This window comes from Lacerta agilis, chromosome 7, assembly GCF_009819535.1.
Source record: "Lacerta agilis isolate rLacAgi1 chromosome 7, rLacAgi1.pri, whole genome shotgun sequence".
NCBI classification, from domain to species: Eukaryota; Metazoa; Chordata; class Lepidosauria; order Squamata; family Lacertidae; genus Lacerta; species Lacerta agilis.
In genome coordinates this window covers 6167318-6190549 of record NC_046318.1, presented here as the reverse complement: position 1 = coordinate 6190549, position 23232 = coordinate 6167318, and the positions used below count along the sequence as shown (strand labels likewise).

The following is a 23232-nucleotide window of genomic DNA, read 5'->3' as shown; positions in this document are numbered from 1 at the left end:
TATTTTTACGACATCCCTGCTGCAGGAAATCGGCATACCTCTATGGGACAACGAAAGGCAAACTGGGGCATAAAGCTCCCTGCCCTCCCCCCCCCCCCGGCCACTATTTAATTATTATGAATGGATTGAGTGGGAGCAGGAGCTAAGGTAAGGAAATGCTGCTTCTTGGTCAGGCACTGAGTCTCCAGCAGGTGCTGCTCACCTATTACCAAGCTTTTATACAACAATGAAATTTAGAAGCTGCTGCTTGAGTCCGTTATTTATTTATAATAAATATAAAACTCTCAGGAAACAAAGTCTGTTCTTTGAATTATTCAGTCTACTTCCCAAACTCCACTTCCTGTTTTTATTCTATTGCATTAAAATTTCCTTCCATTTGGAGAGAAGGTCCTTTCGCTCCCTTAAGATTCTGAAACGCGGCTAAAAATCTCCTTTCCTTTCTGAAATACAGGGGGGTAAGCAGCAGAATTCCTTGTGCAATTAACAAATTCAGTAAGCTCAAATCATGTTAAAGACTAGGGCAGACTCCTTCCCCAATTTCTGACTGCAGTGTGAAATTGCCTGCCCGATTTTCAGAAACCATTTATGATTGTATCCCCTTTTTACATGGGATGTGCATGTCCACATCTGCTTAGCTTCAGCACCAAGTGCTTCAAGACTTGGCCCTCAAAACTGCAGTCTACAGGCTCCCCATGTTCATTTTGCGGATGCAACATTTGCTTCCATGGTGCAAGTGTCACTCAGCAGGGGCCCCGTATCCTAATTCCATTCACAATCAGATGCTACCTAGATGGATAGCTTCCATTGTATCGTTCTTTATGCTGCGGGGAAACTGTCAAATAAGAAGCTATACGTTTAGGAAGAGATGGAAACAGGTGCCGGCTATGCCCATGTGATTTGTCTCTTAAAAGGATCACTGTGCCAGCCAGTAACGCAGCCACCATCTAGAGCAGAAAGTTTCTCATTAGCCATGTTATCCAACTGCTACTCCTGAAGACCATGCTAAGGACTGCAGCTTGAGGTTATCTGGGAAAGCTGTAGTAGGCATGCAGCTTGCAGAGCTATTTGCCGCATCCCTAAGGCTTCCTGTGCTCCAGGAGTGAAGCAGGCCAAAAGCTGGCTGTCCAAAGTGAGAAGCCGGCCGCTGATCCAGGAGCTGAAGACAAGGGCTGGATGAAGAGGCTTTTGCTGCCAGTGGTGACTGGTCCCGGATCTGCGTTGCTGAGTGAGAGAGAATATCACATAATTATCATAACTGTAGTAGCCAACATTTCATTCATTCTCCAGTAAGCACCATTTCCACACCATTCCGCGCCCCCTCCCAACTTCACCAAAGGCAGACACCCCCGCAACTCAGTACCTGCTATCTCCTCCTGTGCCGTTACTTTGATTCTCTCCTGCTCAGCCTTGGAGCCGGCAGCTGCTGCTTCCTGGTAATGCTGTCTTGCTGTCGGTGAGTTCTGGGAGACTCCAGTGCCCTTTTCATATCAAACACACAAATGAAAGCTGCTTGAGGAATCCTACATGCAAGTACGTGTGTATAAAGAACATTAATCATCCACTCCAATGCACCTGAAATGCAGTATATTATTATTTTAGAACCATCCAATTCAAGGCAAAAGACCATGCTTAAGCTGTAAACACTGCTCTGGGCCTTTCCACATGCACTGCATTTTAAAAAACCTGCAAATTCTCCAAAGCCAGATCTATCACCATGCATAATTAAAAAGAAAAGCCCAGCTGCCGGGGCTTATGTTCACTTTAAAATTACCTAGATTGTGGCAGATGCTGGGCTGCCATTTGTTTTAGTGAACTGAAGAATAGTTATCAAGGAACAAACAAAGCCCACGAAAAACAGAGGCATAGCAGCTCATGGATCTTGTCTTTGTGGCCAAATGGAAAGCAAGAGGAGGGGTTAGTTGCACAGCCTGCAGCAGAATGCCTTGACTGAGCCAGGTGAGCACCACTTCACCTAAGCATGGCAAAGAGCTAAGTTGTAAAGAGCAAAGGAAGGCATTCTCATGCCACCCATGAACAGCCTACTTCTACTTCAAAACAGTACGCCATAACTCTCCAAGCTGATGTTCACCTCTGTCAGCCCACCAACGGCGCCTTCGTCCAACAAACTCACGGCTTCCTGCACATTTCCCTTGTTGTCTGCTCTGGGGCAGTGGCGGAGGAGACACTGAGTGTAGCGGTGCTGGGCCATGGGGTGTCCCTGGCGAGCTGCCCGCTGATAGTAGAAGGCTGCCTAGAAGAGAGAACAGGGACACTACTACACATCCTATAAACGGTGCTCCTGCCAGACAAGCAAGTGTTCCTCCTTGCCAGCTTCAGTCCCACACGATTGGCAGGAAAGTGGCCTGACATGTTAGCCCCAACCCCACTGCAAGGAAGAACTACTGCAAACTGGAAAACATGCCGGGGGGGGGGGGGGCAGGAGCTGGAGACTCCTTTGGACAGCCCTGACATCTTTCCCTCTCTTGCTGAATGTTTTAGCTCTCTTGAGTGAAAACATCGGCTCCTTACAGGGTAGCTTTTGACTAAGCTGCAGGCACAAGTTGCATAATGCTCTTCTATAGTGAGGTTCTTTTTGAGATTCGGCATAATGAAGATTCTTCGTAACTGAATAAACTAAGTTTCTCTTGTACTGGAACACTTGGAAAAGGCACAACTTGGGAGGACCGATAATATTTCCTGCCTAGAGCCTGATCTCCCTTTGAGCAAGGACACAAACAAAGGAAGCTCAGGCAGCCTGGAGCAAGAGATGAGCTGGGTCACTGCTGCAACTGGAATGGCTGCCCCTACCCCCACCTCCATTGTTATGGCAAATGCTCTACTCTAGCCTTCTGTTGCACATAAAGCTGTTTTGTTGCTAGTTTCTTATGACAGTGAGTATTACAGGGATAGCCATGCTCTCTTGGGATCAGCTGGGAAGACTATCTGGGAAAATCTGATAAAGGGACTCAGGAAGCTGCCTTATACAAAGTCAGACCATCCACCTTAGCATTACCTACAATGACCGGAAGATGCATTCAGGGGTTTCAGGCCGGGAACATTCCCAGCCCTACCTGAAGATGCTGGGGATTGACTCTGGGAACTCTCACATACAAATCCAATGTGTGTGATGAACTGCAACAAGTATCCCACTGCAGGTCTCTGGGTTAAAACTTGTGACTCGGGAAGAGAAACAAATTATGTCTCCCAACACATATGGCACACACTGAAGTTGCCCAACACTCTCCTTCCCACCTGTGCACAGCAGCAACACACAGGCCAAGAAACAAATGGGAATAGAGGACCTTGGCTACGTTCTTCTTGGTGCCTCTTCCGTGTTCGTAGCACAATCCCACATTAAACTGGGCTTTGCTGTGGTTCTGATCTGCAGCCAGCTTGAAGCAGGAAAAGGCCGTTTTCCACTGCTTGTCATGCATGTTCTCAAGCCCTGGGAAAGTAATGTAAAAACAGTGGTCCAAATTCTAACCAGAGATGGTGGTTGCACCTTTTATCAAAGAGAGAATACAAATTCATTACAGCTAAAAACACGCAGAGAGCAGAACTCAGGTACTTAAGATGGCACGGAGCAAAAAAATTGGACACAGTTACACAGCAAGCAGCTGGTCATGTAACTTTTGTGAATTCTTCCTTTAATCTATTTAACTAGGCAGGGCATGACAATGGTGAAACAGGATGCTGTTGCAAAAAAGCACTGCTGAAAAAATGTTCAAATGCACCACACTCTCACCTACTTATCTAGTTGTCACGGGATGAATGCTTTTCATTACTTAAATGGGAAATGTTTCACATGTCATTTCATGTACCCAGGCACACATTGAAAGAAACTACCTTAAAGCACAGCTCCTATGAAGCTCTTTCGTATGAAGTCACACTTTTGGTACATCTAGGCTCGACATCTACTCTCAAGGGCAGCAGTTTTCTTTGGGAGGAAACCCCCCCCCCCAATGCCTTCTAACTTGAGACCCTTTGAAAACGCAGGTTGCTGAAGAATGAACCTGGGACTTTCTGGATTCAACACATGCTCTCTATCATTGCCACAAACCAGTGAGCCGTGATGGTGAACCTTTTCCCCAGGCCTTCTCTACCCCCCCCCCAATGGCCACCCCTCCGGCACTGCACACAAAAATGGCCATGACTGAATCCAAAGTGCACAAATTATCCCCCCCCCGACAGTGTGCGAAAAATTATTAATTATTATTTCCACTCATATAAATCAATTTCTCCCTCAAGATAGGGCAATTAATTCATTTCATCCAATTAATTCATTTCCCCCCTCAAGACAGTGCAAATCACATTATTAATTCTTCCATCTCCTCTTCCCCGCAACCCCTCTCCACAAAAGAAAAAACTCTATAAAGGTTTATAAATCATGGTTTTAATTAATTCATTCCCTCCCCAGCCCAGACCAGCATGTTAACTGTCTTTGTTATTATTTCAAGCTTCCACAGTATTTTGAGGCTCATTGGATTTTTGAATTTCTCCCTGCTGCTGTTATGCTCAGGGATCATTCACACTTCTTTCTGTGCTGCACTTCCTAGACGAAGGTCTGTGCTTTAAAAGTGCCAGGTCTGAGCACTCCTCTTCCCTCCAGTGCTTTTCCTGCAGAAACCTGCTCTTTTAACGCTGAAGCGGAACAAATGGCAATTTTGAGTTTTCTGCGGATTGCTGTTTGCTCTGATTCAGAGGTTAAGAGTGGGTTTTCACGGGGAAAGAACCGGGGGGGGGGGAGTACTTGGACACAGCACTTTAAAGCACAGGCCTGTGCCTAGAAAGTGTGGCACAAAAGCAAGTCTGGATGAGCCCTTCATCTGCTGGCTCTAAAGTGCAGCAATCAGCTGTCACCAACGGCTGCCAAAAAGAGATGATCCAGGAGAACAGGCACTTCAGTTATTCCTGAGAACAGTAGTGGAAGTCTCTCTTGGGCAGCCATCAGTAGGAAAGGGTTTCTGAAAGCTAACCAAGACTACTGTGCACTGAGGAAACGCTCAGCATATGGAGCCAGCTATTCTATGGAAGGACTGCAGAAGCAATATGGAGACCAAATATAATTTTGGGAATTCCATGAAAACAGCAGACAGTTCAGGAACAGTTCAAACGACAGTTTGGATCAGTTTAATTAAAAACCAAAACCTTTGGGGTGGGGAGTCTTTAGGGGCCACAGAAAACCTTTTAGGGAGGGCTGTGTATGATGATCTGCAGGCTGCAGGTTAGCCACCTCTGCCACAGAGGCACCCCCCTTCCTTCAGCACTCAGAAGTAGTCATGGCTGAAACGGAGCCTAGAGATCCTTTATTCCATCCCCACTGAGTGGCAAAGACCAAAGGATGATCCCTGAGACTCTACTCCTCCCTCCTTATAACTTAAATGTCCAAGCGTATCAATGGTAGCATATGATACAGCAGACGTTCTTCCAAATAGACAAGATAACTGGCTTATACCAGGTTAGACTGGGTCATCCAAGAGAATGGAGCAAGCCAAGGTGATTTAATCAAAGACCAAGGAAAGGTTTAGCCATATAAAAAGGGGGCAAAGAGGGAGTTCATACTGCACCCCAGAACAAACCGCTCTGCTCTCCCAGCAGATGTTACAAGATAAACCTATGCAGAATACTTAGGGGACTGAGTAAACTGCATAAAACTGAAAGGAAAGGGACCTACAGAATGCTGTGCTAGAGAAGTCCTTTCTCTGGGCCTGAGTTACAGCCCCTTTTAATGTAATTGAGTGGCTTAAACCCCTAGTATCTCTGTCAGGTCTATGACACAGTAGAAGACAGAAGCCCCTGCCTGAAGAAGACTGGCTAAGTAACTCTATAAGCTGTTACCAAGGATGTTTGATGCCACGGAAATGCTGGCTTGAAACACCTGCTGCATTTGAGAAGCAGCTTCACCAACAGACGACTCCTCTTCCAGATTGCCCTGCACAGAAGAGGCAAAAATGAAAATTGTTTATAGGTTACCCATCTGTGGACAATCCTCTCTTTGCACTAGCTTTCACATTACAGGCATCTTCCCCACCTACATGCATTTGTGAATGCATATGGCACCAGGAAATCAATCCACCAATTTAAATTGTAAAAGGCACAAAAACAGCCTGAAGAGAGTGGGAAAACTACAAAAAAAGGCATTAAAAGAGTGAGAAAATGGCTAGCAAACGCATGAGCCTTTGCAACTGCAATCCCAGGAGCCTTTGCACCAGTTTGAGAAAGGAAGTTTGGAAGAGATGATTGTGATGGAGTTTGGCGGATTTGGGGCAGAGTTTGGCTTTTTAGATGGTGCTCCCCATTATATGCAATTTCACGTATAGGAAATCCGCATTTTGTGCGGGGGACACATTCCAAACCTGCAGGCTTCGCCCCTTTTGTGACATCTTTATGATGTTTTGCGGCTACTTCCAGGTTCAGCGCCTGAACATATGCGCAATCACACATCATTTGGACAATCCTATTATCAGTTGTTGTCTGTATATGCGAACTACCCGAGAATAACCCCCGTATAAGTGGGGAGATGCAAAGGCAGAGAAGGAATCTTTCAGCCCCTCCTCGGAACCCAGGTTCTTTGTCCCAGGAAAACTTGCTCAGAAGCAGTTGCTTCTTCAGAATTTCTAAAGCTGCCCACAATTACTGTTCTGTTCTGTACCAAAGAAATGCTCATGCTGTGTGGCAATCCTACAGTCACCAGACATTTGGAGTGAGAATTAAAAGTCTGTCCTTTCCTAATGGCTCTTAAACTAAGGATCACGGAAATAAAAGAGGAAGAAGTGGATGGTTTTCTGGAGCAACCGTGGCAATTTGCAAGTGGACAGATAAAAACTATTTCATTCTCCCACTTGTGTTGAACACAAAGTCTGATTTCCTACCACTGCTGAAAATATCAAGATTAATATACTGACAATCATATGCTCCAGCAGGAGACTGGACAGGTGGAGTCATTTCCTTAAGTGTAGAGCTGTCACTGGGCTTTGGGAAACTGCTGGTCAGAATGTTGCCATAGCAGTGACCTCGCAGTTCAGAGGTGCGAACTGACAAATGTCACAAGTGACTGTCCTGGCATTTTCACACTGCTTTTGACTGCAGACCTTGGTGACATGAAATATGCTATCCTGGCTGTGAATTAGGTACTCTTTACAAATAATCTAATATACCAGCTCCATGTGAATAGGCCCCAGCTGGAAAGAGGGAACTCAAAACAGACAACAGAAAGATAGTGTAAGAGATCAGTTCAAAATATCCAAAACTGCCATTATCCTTTCTTTCAACTGGAAATTTAGATACATTCAGATGTATCTCATGACATATGGCCACACTTTTAACGCCGCCGACATCCCAAAGCCCAAAATGATGCATTTTAAATCATATTCTCCATCTCTTCAGAACAGATTCCCTCTTTATCATGTTACGTTTGTTGCACAATTATTGTAGAACAGAACTGTATTGCTTACACACATAAACTGTACTACTTTTTTAGAATGCATGCTAAATTTGCAGTAGTAGAAGAAAATGCTCTTGGAGTTTGCTTCAAACCTGAATTGTGGTGCTATTCACACACAATTGTGTGAGTTGCATGTCTGTGCGTTAACTGACCTACATTTAAACAAATATCCTTTTCTTGTAAGTCTTGATCAAACTAATTTTGCATCTGGGGTGTTTAGTCAAGATTCCCTGGAGGGATTTCCCTCAAGGATTCTTGGGAACTATAGTTCATTAAGGGTGCTGAGAGTTGTTAGGAGACTTCTATTCCGTTCACGGTGGTTCACCAATCAATCCCTCTTCCCAGGGGTGTCCTAACAACTCTTAAGTCACTGATTATACTATGTCCACTGATTATACTACGTCCATGCCCTGGATCTACTAAGAGACTTGGAACATGTCACAGAAATCAGGCAGCAGGGTGGGGAGTGGGGCCTGGAAAACCCTGGAAAACCACATTAGTGGGGAGATGGTCTAGGCAGTTCCACCTTTAACACTATTCCCTTCTCTTTCAGTCTGACAGCTGTGGCACTCATGACTTTACATGCAGCTATAGCAAGAGCAGCTCTGCTTGATCACAGGGTTCACTGAGTCCAGCCTCTCTCAATCTGGTGCTAGCAATGCACATCTGGAGACTCTCTTATCATCAGATACAACATAGCCATTTGAGGTACATTTCACTTCCTGTCAGGTGTTTAGAGGGCTTTTTTAGGTGAAGTATACACAATTATTTTTTGCCCTCTTAACTCTTCAGTATATCCCTTATTTCTTGACATTGAAGTCAACACTTTAAAAGAAGATTTCAGAAAGTTCAGAAAGTTAGCACGTGCTAATTTTACTGAAGCCAAGTAAGTGTTTTATTTTTTTCAGTGAATCTTCAGCAAATCTACGGAGTCAGCAATTTTCAGTTCTGGAATGATTTGGTGCCATCAGATGGCAGAAGTATATAATACAGGATACTCTTCATCTTGTCAGGATTAAGAGGCAGGAAGGACTGTTGCCAGAAAGCAAGATGGGTTAGTCCTTCCTTATGGAAAATTAAAAATGCTTTTGTATCAGAAGCTATGAAGCCTTGCTTGATAATAACAGAAGTACAAAACATGTGAATGCAGCTCTCTGGCATGAAAAGTGCACTTCCAGATTTGGACCCAGGAATTATCCACCCGTCCCTGGCCCCTGTGAGCACTGGTGGAGTGCGGTTGAGCGCCCCCCTTTTCCACTCTGCTCTGCCATCATTCTGCCCTTTTAGTGAAGTGTTTAGAGACTTTTGGGATCACTTCCAGGTTTGGTGTTGTTCACATGTGCATGTTTGTGATCATGGCCCAAGACTGTGGTGCCTTATAGCTCAATCTATGTAGGCATATCCATTTCTTACTCTCACTGGGCAATCATGTCAAGGTAGAAGTTCCAAAGCAAACATTAAGATATGCGCCTTTGCTTCTACCCTGAATTTAGTTGGTCTCAAAGCTATCACAGATGTCCCTGAAGTGGACCTATATGCACATGAAATCCACATGATACTAATACGGCAAGTGGTATCAAGGTTATGCAGAGAGTGTGTTCACGCTTTCGAAAAATTAAAGACCCTTCCCTAGCTCATTATCTCATACTTCAGAAACTCTGAGCTAAATTCATGCTAAAAGCCAAGTCCCACAAAGAGAAAAGAGGCATTACCTGCAAGCGTAATAGGCACGAGTCTGGTTCAGAACCTGTGCTGGATAGGAAGAGGATGTCCCCTGCAAAAGAAGAAAACAGGTAAGGCAATGACAGTCTGGGCCTCAACACAGAATTGCCTTCCCTGCCATAGTCCTGGTTGCACAGATCTGGAAGTTGCAGTTCCTCTCCCACTCTTCTGTTAAATCAGCAATATTTTGTGATATGCCTTACAGTGGACAGCTCTCTTCTACGTCCCTTCAACTAAGTTTTACTCAGAGTAAACCTACTGAAATTAACAGGTTTAACTCAACCATATCCATTAATTTAAATAGGTCTATGCTGACTCAATAGTCATTCTGCTCATCTTTGAGAACTCAGTCAAATAAATAATGTGGCCAGAGCTGTTCTTTGCACAGCATGGGTAGCAACGAAAGTGGAATAAGGACCAATAATCTGTGACGCATCTGGACAGAAGCAGGAGAGCCCAGTCAGGTACAGCACTATATTTAGGCCTATACTGCTGCCTGTCTCCACAAAAACTCACCAGACTGGGATGAAACCTGTGGTTAATAAGGGGGTTCCTTATTAGCAGTTGTGTGATTAGATGGGCACGCTCCTGTGCCTCCACATTACCTTAGTGTAAGAACATGTGCTTTGCATATAGCTGTCCCAGGTTCAACCCCTGGATCTTAGAGGAGGGCTGGGAATTGCTATTGCAGAAACCTTGGAAAACAGTTGCCACCTGGAGAAGACAGTACTGGGCTAAACGGCTTGAATCAGTAAGGGAACTTCACTGGTTCATAGAAACAGGACTTCTCTCACATTAGCCACAAGGCTACTGTACAATACCCACTCTCTCTACTGGATTGTAGAGATTTTGTAATGATCCAAATACCTGTTGATTACAAGAACCCCAAATATATTTTAATATTCCCATTCACCTATGGCCAGAAGGCAATTAATGTAAACAATTTTTCTTCTTAAATTGCAGCTATTTGGGTTACTAATAGTTTATTGATGACTATATTGCTCATCAATTTGTTTCAACAAGACTTTAAACTTCCTCTTTTTATAGACATTTTAAAGTCCCACTTTCGCCTTTCATTAAAAGAATGAAAATAAGGGTGCTATATTCATTCAAACCTGTCTTCTCCATTATTTAACAACCCAAATAAATCAAATGCTTTTGAAACACAAGGTACTTGACTGGAAAGTTCCATAAAGCAGCTACTGATTGGAAAGCCCACAACTAAATTTCCTGTTTAACCAGAGACATCTCAGGTAGCCATGTCCCACAAAGCAAGCCAAGCCAAATTCTCTCCAGGCTTCTGCCTCAGAACAGGCTGCTTGCATGAGCTGCTGATTTCCCTGTCCTCTTTTGCAACTGGCCACTACCCCATGCCTTCTGACATGTCTTTGCTTTCCAAAATCAAGATCTGTACCTGTTTCTGAAACATATTGATAGTGTTTTGGCTGTGAAGTTTTGCTAGATGGATTCTTTGGTGCATAGCCGGAGTCGTCTCCCAAGAAGAAATGTTGTTCCTCTTTCCCACTGGAGCAAGCAGAAGGGGCTGTGGGAAGGACTGAAGGAGAGGAAACATATTAAAAGTACATAGGATGCTGTCTCAATTCCTATTTTACAAAGATAGATCTTCAAACATCTAGGAGTCTTTACAATTCTGATACAATTTTACTGCTGGAGTTTCAAGTTCAGTACATATAGCTGAAGTGTGTGTGCGTGTGCGAGCACAGTGTATTCTTCCCAGCACATGATGCTCTACTCAGTTGTGCCATTTCCTAGCAAGCTTACCTGAATGTTGACTTTGGGGCAAAACAGCAAGATGACCCTCCAATTGGCAAAACCCAACATCTCCTCCACCTGGTTGCACAGAGCTCAGCCTTCGAACATGATTCACCAACTCCACAGCAAGAACAGCCAAGGCACTCTAACAAAGGAGAGCAAGGATTAGGGACTATCAGAACAGCTTTGTTAAAGGCTATATACAACTCTGTTCCTATTATAAAGACACCCTGGCTTCTGCCCCCAAAGCGAACATTCTCTTCTACCATGCAATCATCCCAGGCCTACTTACCAAGGTGAAGGATGTGCAGTGATGCAAGAGGTTCTCACATCCACAACTTCTGTGCTGATGGTGCCTACCATGCCGGCTTCAGAAAGAAGGACAAGACAAGAAAATGGATATGGAAACCAGAAAATAAGCTTGCATTTATTTCAGCCTGCTACAAAGCTTTAGAGAAAAGGCTAGGTGTGACCTACTCCATAATCTGCACTCAGACACCACCTTTTCTTGTGGACAGGGTTACCTGTCACCCAGGTTTCATCAATATTCATCTATGTTTTTCCTGTATGTAAAGAGGGTTAAAAAAGTTAACTGAACAATTTTCTTTTCCCCCTATGAACTATTCACCCCAAACATATTTAGCTTAAATTTAGTGTTAGGTGGATCCAGAACTATAGCACTGGAAGCTCTGGGCAAGTGTCCAATGTATTGAGTCGAGGACATGGTTCCATCTGTGAACTTGTGTAAGCCTGATGCTCCAGCGTGGATGTAATTCAAGCTGGAGCAAAATGCAGATTTCTAGAGGATGATGAAAAATATTTTGGATTTTAGATTGCAATTCTGTACTCATGATCTGCTGGATATGGTAGAAACCCCTTCCCGCCCCCCTGCCATGGCAGCAGAAGATGAGATACACTTTAAATAAATAATTTATTAAAAAAACCTCAGTAGAGAGAAAAACAAAACAAAAAACCTCTGCCCACCCCTACAGCTCAAGCCACCCTCCTGATGCAGTAAAATATGATGCAAACCAGCACACAGTTACAACATACCACCAGCAGCATATGAACCCCACAGAGGGAGATAACTCAAATGCTGGAGCTATTACTTTCTTGCCTCAGGTTGTGCACACTTAGAACACACAAGGGTGATGGTATGTAGGGAGAAAGGGCACTCTGCACAAAGCAGCCTGTCAGAGCACATTCCTTTAACTAGAACACAGACTTGCCTTGGAACTCTAGACACAAATATTCAACAGCAACTCCCACTCCACCTCCACAACTGGAAGAAAGCACCCCACAGAGGTAAACAAAGAAAGGCAGCCACCATGCTACGAGGTATTGTTTCTGCAGCTGCCCCCGTGTGCAGTTGCATGTGCCCTGACCTTTAAAGCCCTATGCAGCTTAGGACCCTCGTACCTAAAGGGCCGCCTCTCCTGGTATGTCCCGTGTAGGACCTTAAGGTCCTCAAATAATAATCTTTTGGAGGTCCCGAGCAACAAAGATGCTAGGTTGGCCTCAACTAGGGCCAGGGCCTTCTCAGTATTGGCCCCGACTTGGTGGAACAGTCTATCACAAGAGACCAGGGCCCTGCGGGATTTGGCATCTTTCCGCAGGGCCTGCAAGACGGAGCTGTTCCACTTGGCCTTTGGGTTGGTTTCTGTTTGGTATTTATGCTTCATTCTTTTATTGGTGGGTTATTTGAAAATGAGACTGCAGTTTTAATATTGAATTTTTAAATTTGTATTTTAATCTGTTATTTTAAATTGATTGTGTTTATGTTTTTGCTGTGATTTTAATTAGTGTTAGCCGCCCTGAGCCCGGTTTTTGGCTGGGAAGGGCGGGGTATAAATAAAAAATTATTATTTATTATTATTATTACACACACACACACAAACAAACACACAGAGGCATGCACCACTTACTTTTCAACACTGTGCTATATGTGAACACTGTGTCTTGGTCCAAGTGTATTGCTTTAACACTCTGCTCTACCAACAGCTGGGAGCAGTGTCTCCCACAGACACTAACCCCCATCCACAGGACAGTATCCCACAGGTGAGACAGGAAGGCATGGACTCAACCGCAGGCCTGGAAAAACTGTCCCTACACGTGCAATGTTCCACTTGAAGCCCCAAAGGGTAAGGGGGAAGTTCTGATTAACTGAGAAATCCAAGAACAGTACATGCACCTTACATGCATTTGACTCGCGCAATCTCAACAATACGCAGTTGAAGGCAGAGTGGTTTAAACCACACAAGTAAAGTTCAAAGGAAGGCAGGGAGCTTAAGAGATCTCTTTGAACTGGGTCCACTTGGCACACCAACTCTGGAATACTCTCACAAGATATCATGGGACAATCTGACTTTTGGGGTGTCTCATGCCAGCACACCAAGCAGTCCTTGCTCCCCAAGCAAGGTGGAGAGCTTAAGAGCTATTTACGCCCCAGGTCTGCTTTGGCTACCCAGTGTGAAAAAAGCTTTTAAGCTCTACGCTTTGCTTGCTGAGCAAGGCCCACTCAGTGTGCCAGATCCGGGAGTGCTGGGGATGCTCTCAAACCCACCTCCTTACTCGCCAGCCATGGGGCAGCTCCAAGGGCTTGATGTAACCTGGGCTTTATTTCAGCCAGAACTCACCAGAACTCAGTTCCGTCACCTCTCAGGTGGGCAGCAATGCCATTATAGGAGAACAAGGGAGGCATTCATGGTGAGTTACAGCACCTCTTTTTCTAGAAAAATAGCACTGCGTGAAACCCTTGGATCCGAGTCCTATGTAAGATGAGGGAATATTGTATTACAGCTTATTTTGTGGTTTACATCTATCATTTGGAGCATTATTAAAGTCTTGAAATCTAATTCCTCAGTCTTCTCTGTTTAATAACCTGTGACCCTGTTATGAACTGCGGTGTTATTAGATCTGTATCAGTAATGGCTGTCACAAGTGCCTCAGGGATTCAGGGAGGCAGTGGGACTTAGGCTATGCTTGGAACATGGGGTGCTAATCTGAGAACATGCACCAGCGACCACATCAAAGCAATATTCTTATAGGGTCAGATTCTAGGGCAAAACACGGACACAAACCACTTTCACAACTCATCACTTTAAAAAAGAAAACATATCTAAAAATATAAAGCATTAATGGGGAGTTGCTTGAAAACAGATATATAATGCAGGTACACTCATTAGAGCCAGGACTGGCCACAGCTCCTTGCTGAGTGTATGTGTAGAGGTAACAATGGAAAAAGAACTGGAATGGATGACCAGCTCCTCTGGCTACAAAAGAATTGTGTGGTGATAGTGGGCACTGTTTTCCAAGGAAAGCTGGCAGGCATAGCTCTTTTTTAAATTTTTTAAGTTTCAAAACTAATATTCTGCATATACATTAATAGAAATACAAACATGAGGCATAGGGCAATAACAATTGTTCATAATATTGCTATATTATTATATAAAGGATCAGTACGGTTAAGCTGACAACTAAGAAGTTGAGGGTCAAAGGATTATGTTGAGGAGAAGGATTATGGTTGCGTTTCTTCCAGCCAAGGTGAGTATGGAGCAAGTTACTTGACCCAGAGGTCCATAATTGCTGTTGGAACAGGTGGATATTTGATAGGTTTTAACAAAGTCTAAAAATTCCCCACCAGACTGTCATGAAGGACCCTGGTTCTGCCTTTCGCTTTAGGAATCTTAAATGCCATCTCTGGTTTTTTTTAAATGTTTGACATTTTTTGTTTTTATATGTGATGGAAGTCACCCAGAGTGGCTGGGAAAACCCAGCCAGATGGGCAGGGTATAAATCATAAAATTATTGTTGTTAAATTATTATTATTTCCTGAAAAGGGAAGTTCCAAATCTTATTCCACTAGTTTGTAATATTGAAATCAAAAGTGTCTTCCAAAATTTAGACAGTTTTACTGCAAGAAATCAGGAAGGTAAGCAGTTCTTTGGATTTAATGTCCTTTATTCCTTCAAATATCCAGAGTAAAGCAAGTTTTGGAGAAAACTGAATATGGTCTTTAATAATTTTTAAAATGTCTACTTATATCTCAAACCATATTTGTTGTTTTGGACATTCCCACCACATATGTGCCCCGTTGACTGCATTCTCTCCAGCACAAATGGTAGGACTCCGAAGAGAAAAATTGGCCAGTATAAAATACCACCTATGAGCTATTTTTTAATGCCTGTTCCGTTGTAAGAACAGTGTTAGATTTAAAGGGACCCCCCCCCCACATTCCTGACCAGGTAGCTTCATCTTTGGTTTCCCTCAGGTTCATCTCCCAATTAGATTTTAAACTTGTTTAAATTCTCGTAATAAAAAATCAATAAGCTCTTAACCATTGCTACCACAAATACCTTTCCATTAGGAGAACAGATGAGTGGCATGAGAGTGGACTATAGGGTCTTGCAATAGAACTAAAAGTTGATAAACATGAAGCCATCTTACAGGTAAGATTCCTTAATGCCAATGTTAATTGCTTTCTTGCGATTGAATATGAATTTTGGTAAAAATATTTCAAACAATAACCCTTTGATTGTCAAAATAATGTTTTTTTAAATAGAAAGGTCATTAGCTTTAGAATACTGTAGTACTTCATTGGCATTAGTAGTGAATATACGAATAGTATTTTTTCTGCCATTTTTTCCAAATGTCAATAGAGCATTGTGTGTATGTGTCTACCGTAATATTATTACAAAAGGCACGTGAAATTGGATTGAACAAAAATTGAGGAAAAGGTACGTTTCCTATTTGTGAGTTTCCTAATTGGACCTATGTCTTGTTGGGGCAGAATATCAGGCTTGCAGGCACAATTCTATGAGCTTAAAACTGATACAACACAACAAGGTGGATAATTGAAATAAGAGAAAGAAGAGACTTGGCCCTCTTCCAAGGCACATTAGCTCCCCCAACCCACCCTTAACTATGCCCAAAATTCATCTTTGAAACACCTGTAATGTGGAGCTGGGCAGACCAGAAGTCATAAAAGCAGAGGCGACAAGAAGCTCAGAACAGCTCCTTCAATAAGGTAAAAGTGTTAAAGCTTTATTTCCATATGACTCCCAAAGATATTAAAATGACACAATCCTTGGTACAGCTATATTGATAATCTATGTGTCTGCAGTGAGCAATATTTCCTGATCACTTTACAGTTGCCAAAATTTGGCTACACTAAGGTGAAGGTAGCAAACACTCTGTTGAAGAGCCCTCATGTGAAAAGTCCTCCATCTGAAATAGCAAAGGTTTCCCCCCTCCACACCCCGCACAAAAAACCCCCAGGGTGAATAAACTTTGCAGTTTTTAAAGCCCTTTATTTGAACAGTTTTGCAACCAAAGCCAAAGCGGTCTGAAAAATGAGCATTAGCTTGAAAGTCTTGTTCCAGGGAAAAAATGGCTTTGATCATTACAATCACACGCTGAGAATATAAATTGCACATACAGTATTTCCCTTTAAGAACGCTGGAAGTCTGCTTTAAAGAATGTAGCCTCAGGCAAACAAGAACTCTTCTTCTGGACAACTGCTTGAGCCACCCATCATGAATATCGCAGGACAGAACTAATGCTGAAAAGAGCCCAGGTTAGGGCTGGGATGGAGTATCTGTTTTCAGCCTGAGAAATGAATTCTTTTTTAGGTAGCATTCTGGGGGGAAATGCCAGTACAAAATTAGAGCAACAAATATTAACTTTAAGGTTGTACAGTAGACTTGTATTTACATACACTCAGACATCCCTCTCTATCCTCCATCCACGAAGCATGATAAAAATCCAAGGACACATTCTAGCCAGGGGGTGTGGTGTGGGGAGAGTCCCAAGGGCCAGAGAGAGCCTGTGGCTCCCCATTTTTGCCTTATGGCCTGGTTTTGCCCAGATTCTGGGCTTGCTGTGAGGTGTCAGTTTAGGCCAGGGGTGAGAAACTTCTGTCCTGTGGGTCAATCTTGGTCAGCCAGGTCTCCTTCAACAAACGAACAAACTAAAATTATACATTTCTTATCAATCTCCTCACTATTGCAAATCACAATTTTATGCCATCATTTCTAGCCAACTTGTTTTTACTAAGGCCACAGCTGTGATACTATTTAAAAAGAAAAATTGCAAAAATACAGTGGTACCTTGATTTACAAACATAATCTGCTCCGGAGGTCTGTTTGTAAACCAAAACAGGTTGTAACTCAAGGCGCGCTTTCACCAATGGGACCTCCAAAAAAAAATTGTACATAATCCAAAAAAGGGGTTGTAATCCAAAAAAAAGGTTGCAAACCAAGACTTATGCAAACCAAGATACCACTGTATGGATTTCCATCATTTCTTTTGCACTTAGAATAGTAACAGTTGTTCTTACCAATCCAAACGTAGTCTAAAGTTATACAGCACAAAATTCATGCCTTATAACTTTATTTCAGCCATGAATGGTTGTTGTTGTTCAGTCGTTCAGTCGTGTCCGACTCTTCGTGACCCCATGGACCAGAGCACGCCAGGCACGCCTATCCTTCACTGCCTCCCGCAGTTTGGCCAAACTCATGCTAGTAGCTTCAAGAACACTGTCCAACCATCTCATCCTCTGTCGTCCCCTTCTCCTTGTGCCCTCCATCTTTCCCAACATCAGGGTCTTTTCTAGGGATTCTTCTCTTCTCATGAGGTGGCCAAAGTACTGGAGCCTCAACTTCAGGATCTGTCTTGTCTTCTCTCCCCCGCTATTTGTAAGGCCTCATTGGACAGCCACTTTGCTTTCTTGCATTTCTTTTTCATTGGGATGGTTTTCGTTGCTGTCTCCTGTATAATGTTACGAGCCTCCATCCACAGTTCTTCAGGTACTCTATCCACCAAATCTAAATCCTTGAACCTGTTCTTCACTTCAACTGTATATTCATAAGGAATTTGATTTAGATTGAATCTTACTGGCCCAGTGGTTTTTCCTACTTTCTTCAGTTTAAGCTGGAATTTTGCTATAAGAAGCTGATGATCTGAGCCACAGTCAGCTCCAGGTCTTGTTTTTGCTGAGTGTATAGAGCTTCTCCATCTTTGGCTGCAGAGAATATAATCAATCTGATTTCGATGTTGCCCATCTGGTGATGTCCATGTGTAGAGTCGTCTCTTGTGTTGTTGGAAAAGAGTGTTTGTGATGACCAGCTTGTTCTCTTGACAGAACTCTATTAGCCTTTGCCCTGCTTCATTTTGATCTCCAAGGCCAAACTTGCCAGTTGTTCCTTTTATCTCTTGACTCCCTACTTTAGCATTCCAATCCCCTATAATGAGAAGAACATCCTTCTTTGGTGTCATTTCTATAAGGTGTTGTAAGTCTTCATAGAATTGGTCAATTTCGGTTTCTTCAGCACTGGTAGTTGGTGCATAAACTTGGATTACTGTGATGTTAAAAGGACTGCCATGGATTCGTATCGAGATCATTCTATCATTGAATGGTTACCGTACAGTAATAAACGACTGCTAGTTATCTAGTCCAATTTCAGAAGGTTTTCGTTTTAATATATATATTTTATATATATTACTGGGGAAATAAACAAGAAAATTGTTGCTGTTGTTTACTTCTTCTTTTGCCCCACTGATATAGTACCTGACTATATAGGAAATTGGTTCTTTTTCTGTCAGTAATTGTTTTAGATTCCCACAAGCAATCCAACCCAAAACATGTTTCAGATTGCAAGCAAGGATAAACCTACTGTAGTTAAGTTTCTACTTTCACTGCCTTTTCAAAATCCACCCACACAGGAGCAAAGTTTGATTAAAAGGAAACGACAGCACTTCACTTCTTTCCACACAGGCAGGCCTGCTGTGTTTCTGATGTTGCTTCTCTATCTGAAGTCTCTGTGTAACAGCCAAAGCTTTATTGGTTGGTTCCCAAACTTTTTTGGAGCCCCTCTTTGGTTCCATAAACCAGCACCATCCAAAACCTGTGGTTTGCATGGTCCGCTGAGGAAGACGATACCCCAATAAAACTCAAAAAGAGTGGCCTATTACTTGCACGTTTAATCAAAACCCAGTTACAAGTTCTTCTCGTTGAATTAACATAACGGATGAAGTTTATCCAGCAGCTTTTTAAGGCCTGGGGGGGGGGGGTGTTGTTGTTTACACCTGCGCAGGTAACCCAGAGAGGCTCACCTGGCGCCACCGTTTCCCTGGGCAGCCAGGGGTGCCTCCGGCTGCCCTTCGCCCCTTTCAGAAGCAGGTGGGCTTCTTCCTGTCAGCCCTGCTTGATGCTTTATTTTGTCTGCCTCTGCTTGCGGGCAAGATGAAGCGGCTCCCAAGTCCCAATAAATAACTGTGCTAATGACAATGACAGCCCCCACCCCCACCCGCGGCTGCAGGTGCGTGCGGCGGGGTCTGGGCGCCTCACCTGTCCTCGGTCGGCGGGGGGTCTCCGTCACAGGGCCTCGCCGGGCCTACAGGCCGGTGGCGGCAGAGGGCGGCGGTGCCTCCTCCTCCTCCTCCTCCTCCGGGGAGCCTCACTGCGCACGGGAGAGAAAGAGACAGAGATGAGGAGAGGGGCAAAAAAGGCTCCCGACGCGCCCTCCCTCCGCCCCGGAGACGGGACGCACCTCCCCGGCCGAGGCTCCACAGCAGCCGCCACAGCATCGTCCCGGCGACCATAGAGAGGGGCCTCGTCGTCCCCGCCAGAGCGCCCGGCTTGCGTCAGGCTCGCGCCCACGAGCCGCTGACTTCCGGGGCTCTCCGTCGAGCTCCGGATGCCCCTCCCCTTCCTCTTGGGAGGCCGGGGCGGGAGGGATCGGGAGCAACGGAAGGAGCCTGCGCGTGCGCCCTTGGAGCCGACCGCTCGGATTCATTGCAACGGTTTTTCAGGACGCGAATGCGCCTGCGCGCGACGGCGAGGCTTTTCATCGGGCTTTGCCATAGTCCCCCAAAGTGAAAAAAATCCGGACAGATATGTTGAGCTTTTTTTGGGGGGGGGGAACAGCTCCCCCCAGCAAAAAAATAAAAACGTTTTTGGCCTTTTCGGATTTTTAAAGGGTTTTTTTCCTCAAAAGAAAAAAAGAAAAGGAAACCAACCCCCTTGCCATACGTCCGGGTTTTGCCGATTCCGCAAAAAACACCCCATTTCCCTGCCCGTTTTGCGGATGTGACAGGAAAACCCGGACGAATGGCAGCCGTAGTTTGGGGTGCCTTGGCGGGAGTTTTCTGGGAGAGAGAGATGAATTATTATGATTATGCGGCTTATTGAATTTATACAGCACCACCCTTCACCCAAACTTGGCAGGGGGCGGTTTGCAGCACAAGAAATTAGGAAAAGCACAGAATACAGAGCGGAGAAATGCATTTGTAAAGCCAGCTCTGGATCTTTTCTAAATAAATAGAATAAAACTGCTTAACCCACTGAAAGATATATTTGAAAAATGCCCGTTAAAGGGGAATAATGCCAATTGTTAAGTATGATAGCTACAGTAACAGGGTCATGTCCTCCATTGTGACATGTCTACCTGCTGAGTGACTTGGCTGATAATTTAGGAAGAGCAACTATTTGAGGATAGTTCAAAGAAAAGAGGTTGTTTACATGAATTGTGTCTTCTGAAAAATGAAAATTTCATCTCACCTGTAAGTAGGATCTCTTATTCTTTCCGCATTCTGCTTCTTTGGCTATCCCTTAAGATTTAGAAACATAGGGAATCAGGTCGTGGTTAGATTTATTTTTGAAGGTGGTCCTCAGGGCCACCTTAGATGCTTTGAGGGAAATGGCTTGCCTTCCCCCTTGTGGGCGTCGTCGCAAGAAGGACATCTCCCAGTTTTGAAGGGTCCTTTGACAAGATCCTCTCCTCCGTGGGTTCAACTGCTTGCTGTACTCTCCAACAGAGGTTTCTGAAAGTAGGTTTAGCTGCCAGGTGCCCCAAATTCAGCACAGAGATATAGAGTATCAACGAAGTATCCAGAACCCATTTCCTGATTATTTTCCCTCTTCTTCCCTAGGTTTCAAAGGCTACATGGGCTGCTGGTCTCCTGCTGTCGCATGCCAAAGATCAATCCCCTGGTCTGTAAGGAGGAGGAGGAGGAGGTAGAAATATTGCCACATCAATGGGATGATGAAGTAAATGTAATTAAAAAATGAGAAGGAGGAGTTAATGCAGATAAGAACCATATATGTAAGACTGTGTAACCAGGGAATGGACGCCACCGATGCCAACGTGGATGGTGAGTGTTGGTCTTTGTTCATAAGGAATGGGGGGGGGGCAGAGATAATCTGACTCACTGTGGGGGGTGGGGAGGTGGCAGCTCCCTGATTCAAGAATAGGGATGGGATGAGGACTTTGGGAAGAGCAACTATTTGCTCTCCAATAGAGGTTTCTGAAAGTAAGTTTAGCTGTTAGAGTGTATCAAGGAAGTATCTAGAACCCATTTCCTGATTTTTTCCCCTCTTCGCTAGGTTTCAAAGGCTACATGGGCTGCTGGTCTCCTGCTGTCGCATGCCAAAGATCAATCCCCTGGTCTGTGAGGAGGAGGAGGAGGAGGTAGCAATGTTGCCACATCAATGGGATGATGAAGTAAATGTAATTAAAAATGAGAAGGAGGAGTTAATGCAGATAAGAACCATATAGGTAAGACTGTACGACCAGGTAATGGATGCCACTGATGCCAACATGGATGGTGAGTGTTGATCTTTGTTCATTAGGCATGGGGGGGGGGCAGAGAAAATCTGACTCACTGTGGGGGTAGGGAGCTGGGAGGAGGCAGCTCCCTGATTCAAGGAGAGTTTAGGGATGGGGTGACGACTTTGGGAAGAGCAACTATTTGAGCAACTATTTGCTCTCCAATAGAGGTTTCTGAAAGTAAGTTTACCTGTTAGATAGAGCGTATCAAGGAAGTATCTAGAACCCCGTTCCTGATTATTTTCCCTCTTCTTCGCTAGGTTTCAAAGGCTACATGGGCTGCTGGTCTCCTGCTGTCGCATGCCAAAGATCAATCCCCTGGTCTGTGAGGAGGAGGAGGAGTAGCAATATTGCCACATCAATGGGATGATGAAGTAAATGTAATTAAAAATGAGAAGGAGAACTTAATGCAGATAAGAACCATATATGTAAGACTGTACGACCAGGGAATGGATGCCACTGAGGCCAACATGGATGGTGAGTGTTGATCTTTGTTCATTAGGAATGGGGGGGCAGAGAAAATCTGACTCACTGTGGGGGTAGGGGGCTGGGAGGAGGCAGCTCCCTGATTCAAGTAGAGTTTAGGGATGGGGTGAGGACTTTGGGAAGAGCAACTATTTGCTCTCCAAAAGAGGTTTCTGAAAGTAAGTTTAGCTGTTAGATAGAGAGTATCAAGGAAGTATCTAGAACCCATTTCCTGATTATTTTCCCTCTTCTTCCCTAGGTTTCAAAGGCTACATGGGCTGTTGGTCTCCTGCTGTCGCATGCCAAAGATCAATCCCCTGGTCTGTGAGGAGAAGGAGGTAGAAATATCTCCACATCAATGTGTACCTGGGATTTTTCCGTTACAAATGGGACGATGAAGTAAATGTAATTAAAAATGAAAAGGAGGAGTTAATGAAGATAAGAATCATATATCTACGGCCGTACAACCAGTGAATGGATGCCACCGATGCCAATATGGATGGTGAGTGTTGATCTTTGTTAATCAGGAACAGGGAGGCCAGAGAGAATCTGGCTGCTGTTGGGGGGGGGGGAGGCAGCTCCCTGATTCAAGAAGAGTTTAGGGATGGGATGAGGAAGGGAGAAAGGTAGAATAAAGTAAGCCACCTTGAGATCATTGCAGAAAGATGGGTTATCAACATAATAATAAATGAAAATATTAAGAATCGTTTCTCTTCTTTTCTCTTCCAGGCAGCGACAGCAGTGAGACCAGGAGCTCCAATACAGCTCTCTTCCCACCAAGACCCAGTCCCCCCCCCCCAATTATATAAATACAGTAAAAATATATATATTTAAAAAACACCATGAGTTTCCAGTGTGGTCTCTTGGGTTACTTGTCCAATAATGGAAAGAAGAAGTCCCAAGGAAAGAAGAATGGATACCTAATCTTACGGAATATGCAGAAATGGTGATACTTACTGGAAAAACAAGAAATCAAGATAACCAACTGCTTACAAAAGAATAGAAATGGTTTCTTGAATATTTACAAATAGACTGTGAACAGATAAGAACATTGTAATAACCTGTAGTATTATAAGAGTATTTATATTTAAAGTAGATGAATAAATGAGCAAATTAAGTTAATTTGGATATGCAGAAAATATAAAAATAAATAAATTTAAGGAACAGCAGAAAGAGGGACGGAGGTAGAATTTTGAAATGTTAAAATGATTGTAAAATTAT

At 43.9% G+C, this 23232-nt stretch overlaps 1 protein-coding gene and 1 long non-coding RNA gene across 3 annotated transcripts; one reads left to right on the top strand and one right to left on the bottom strand.

Moving 5' to 3' along the window:
* Nucleotides 1-241: 241 nt before the first annotated feature.
* DELE1 (DAP3 binding cell death enhancer 1) lies at nucleotides 242-19616 on the bottom strand. 2 transcript variants are annotated; one of them, XM_033154257.1, is made up of 11 exons: nucleotides 19489-19616; nucleotides 19287-19398; nucleotides 11232-11307; nucleotides 10949-11084; nucleotides 10581-10721; nucleotides 9157-9218; nucleotides 5839-5932; nucleotides 3303-3445; nucleotides 2090-2251; nucleotides 1361-1478; nucleotides 242-1221 (listed from the first exon to the last, which is right to left on the bottom strand). In XM_033154257.1, the coding sequence occupies exons 1-11, from the start codon at nucleotides 19538-19540 to the stop codon at nucleotides 974-976; spliced, it is 1344 nt and encodes a 447-aa protein (XP_033010148.1). In that variant the 5' UTR covers nucleotides 19541-19616; the 3' UTR covers nucleotides 242-973. The 2 variants fall into 2 exon arrangements, with proteins under 2 accessions (XP_033010148.1, XP_033010149.1); XM_033154258.1 differs by lacking the exon at nucleotides 2090-2251.
* Nucleotides 19617-19959: 343 nt separating this feature from the next.
* LOC117049359 lies at nucleotides 19960-22366 on the top strand. Its single transcript, XR_004426970.1, has 5 exons — nucleotides 19960-20767; nucleotides 20870-21091; nucleotides 21324-21544; nucleotides 21807-22023; nucleotides 22271-22366. It is a non-coding gene; the product is annotated as an uncharacterized LOC117049359 (long non-coding RNA).
* The last annotated feature ends 866 nt before the right edge of the window (nucleotides 22367-23232 follow it).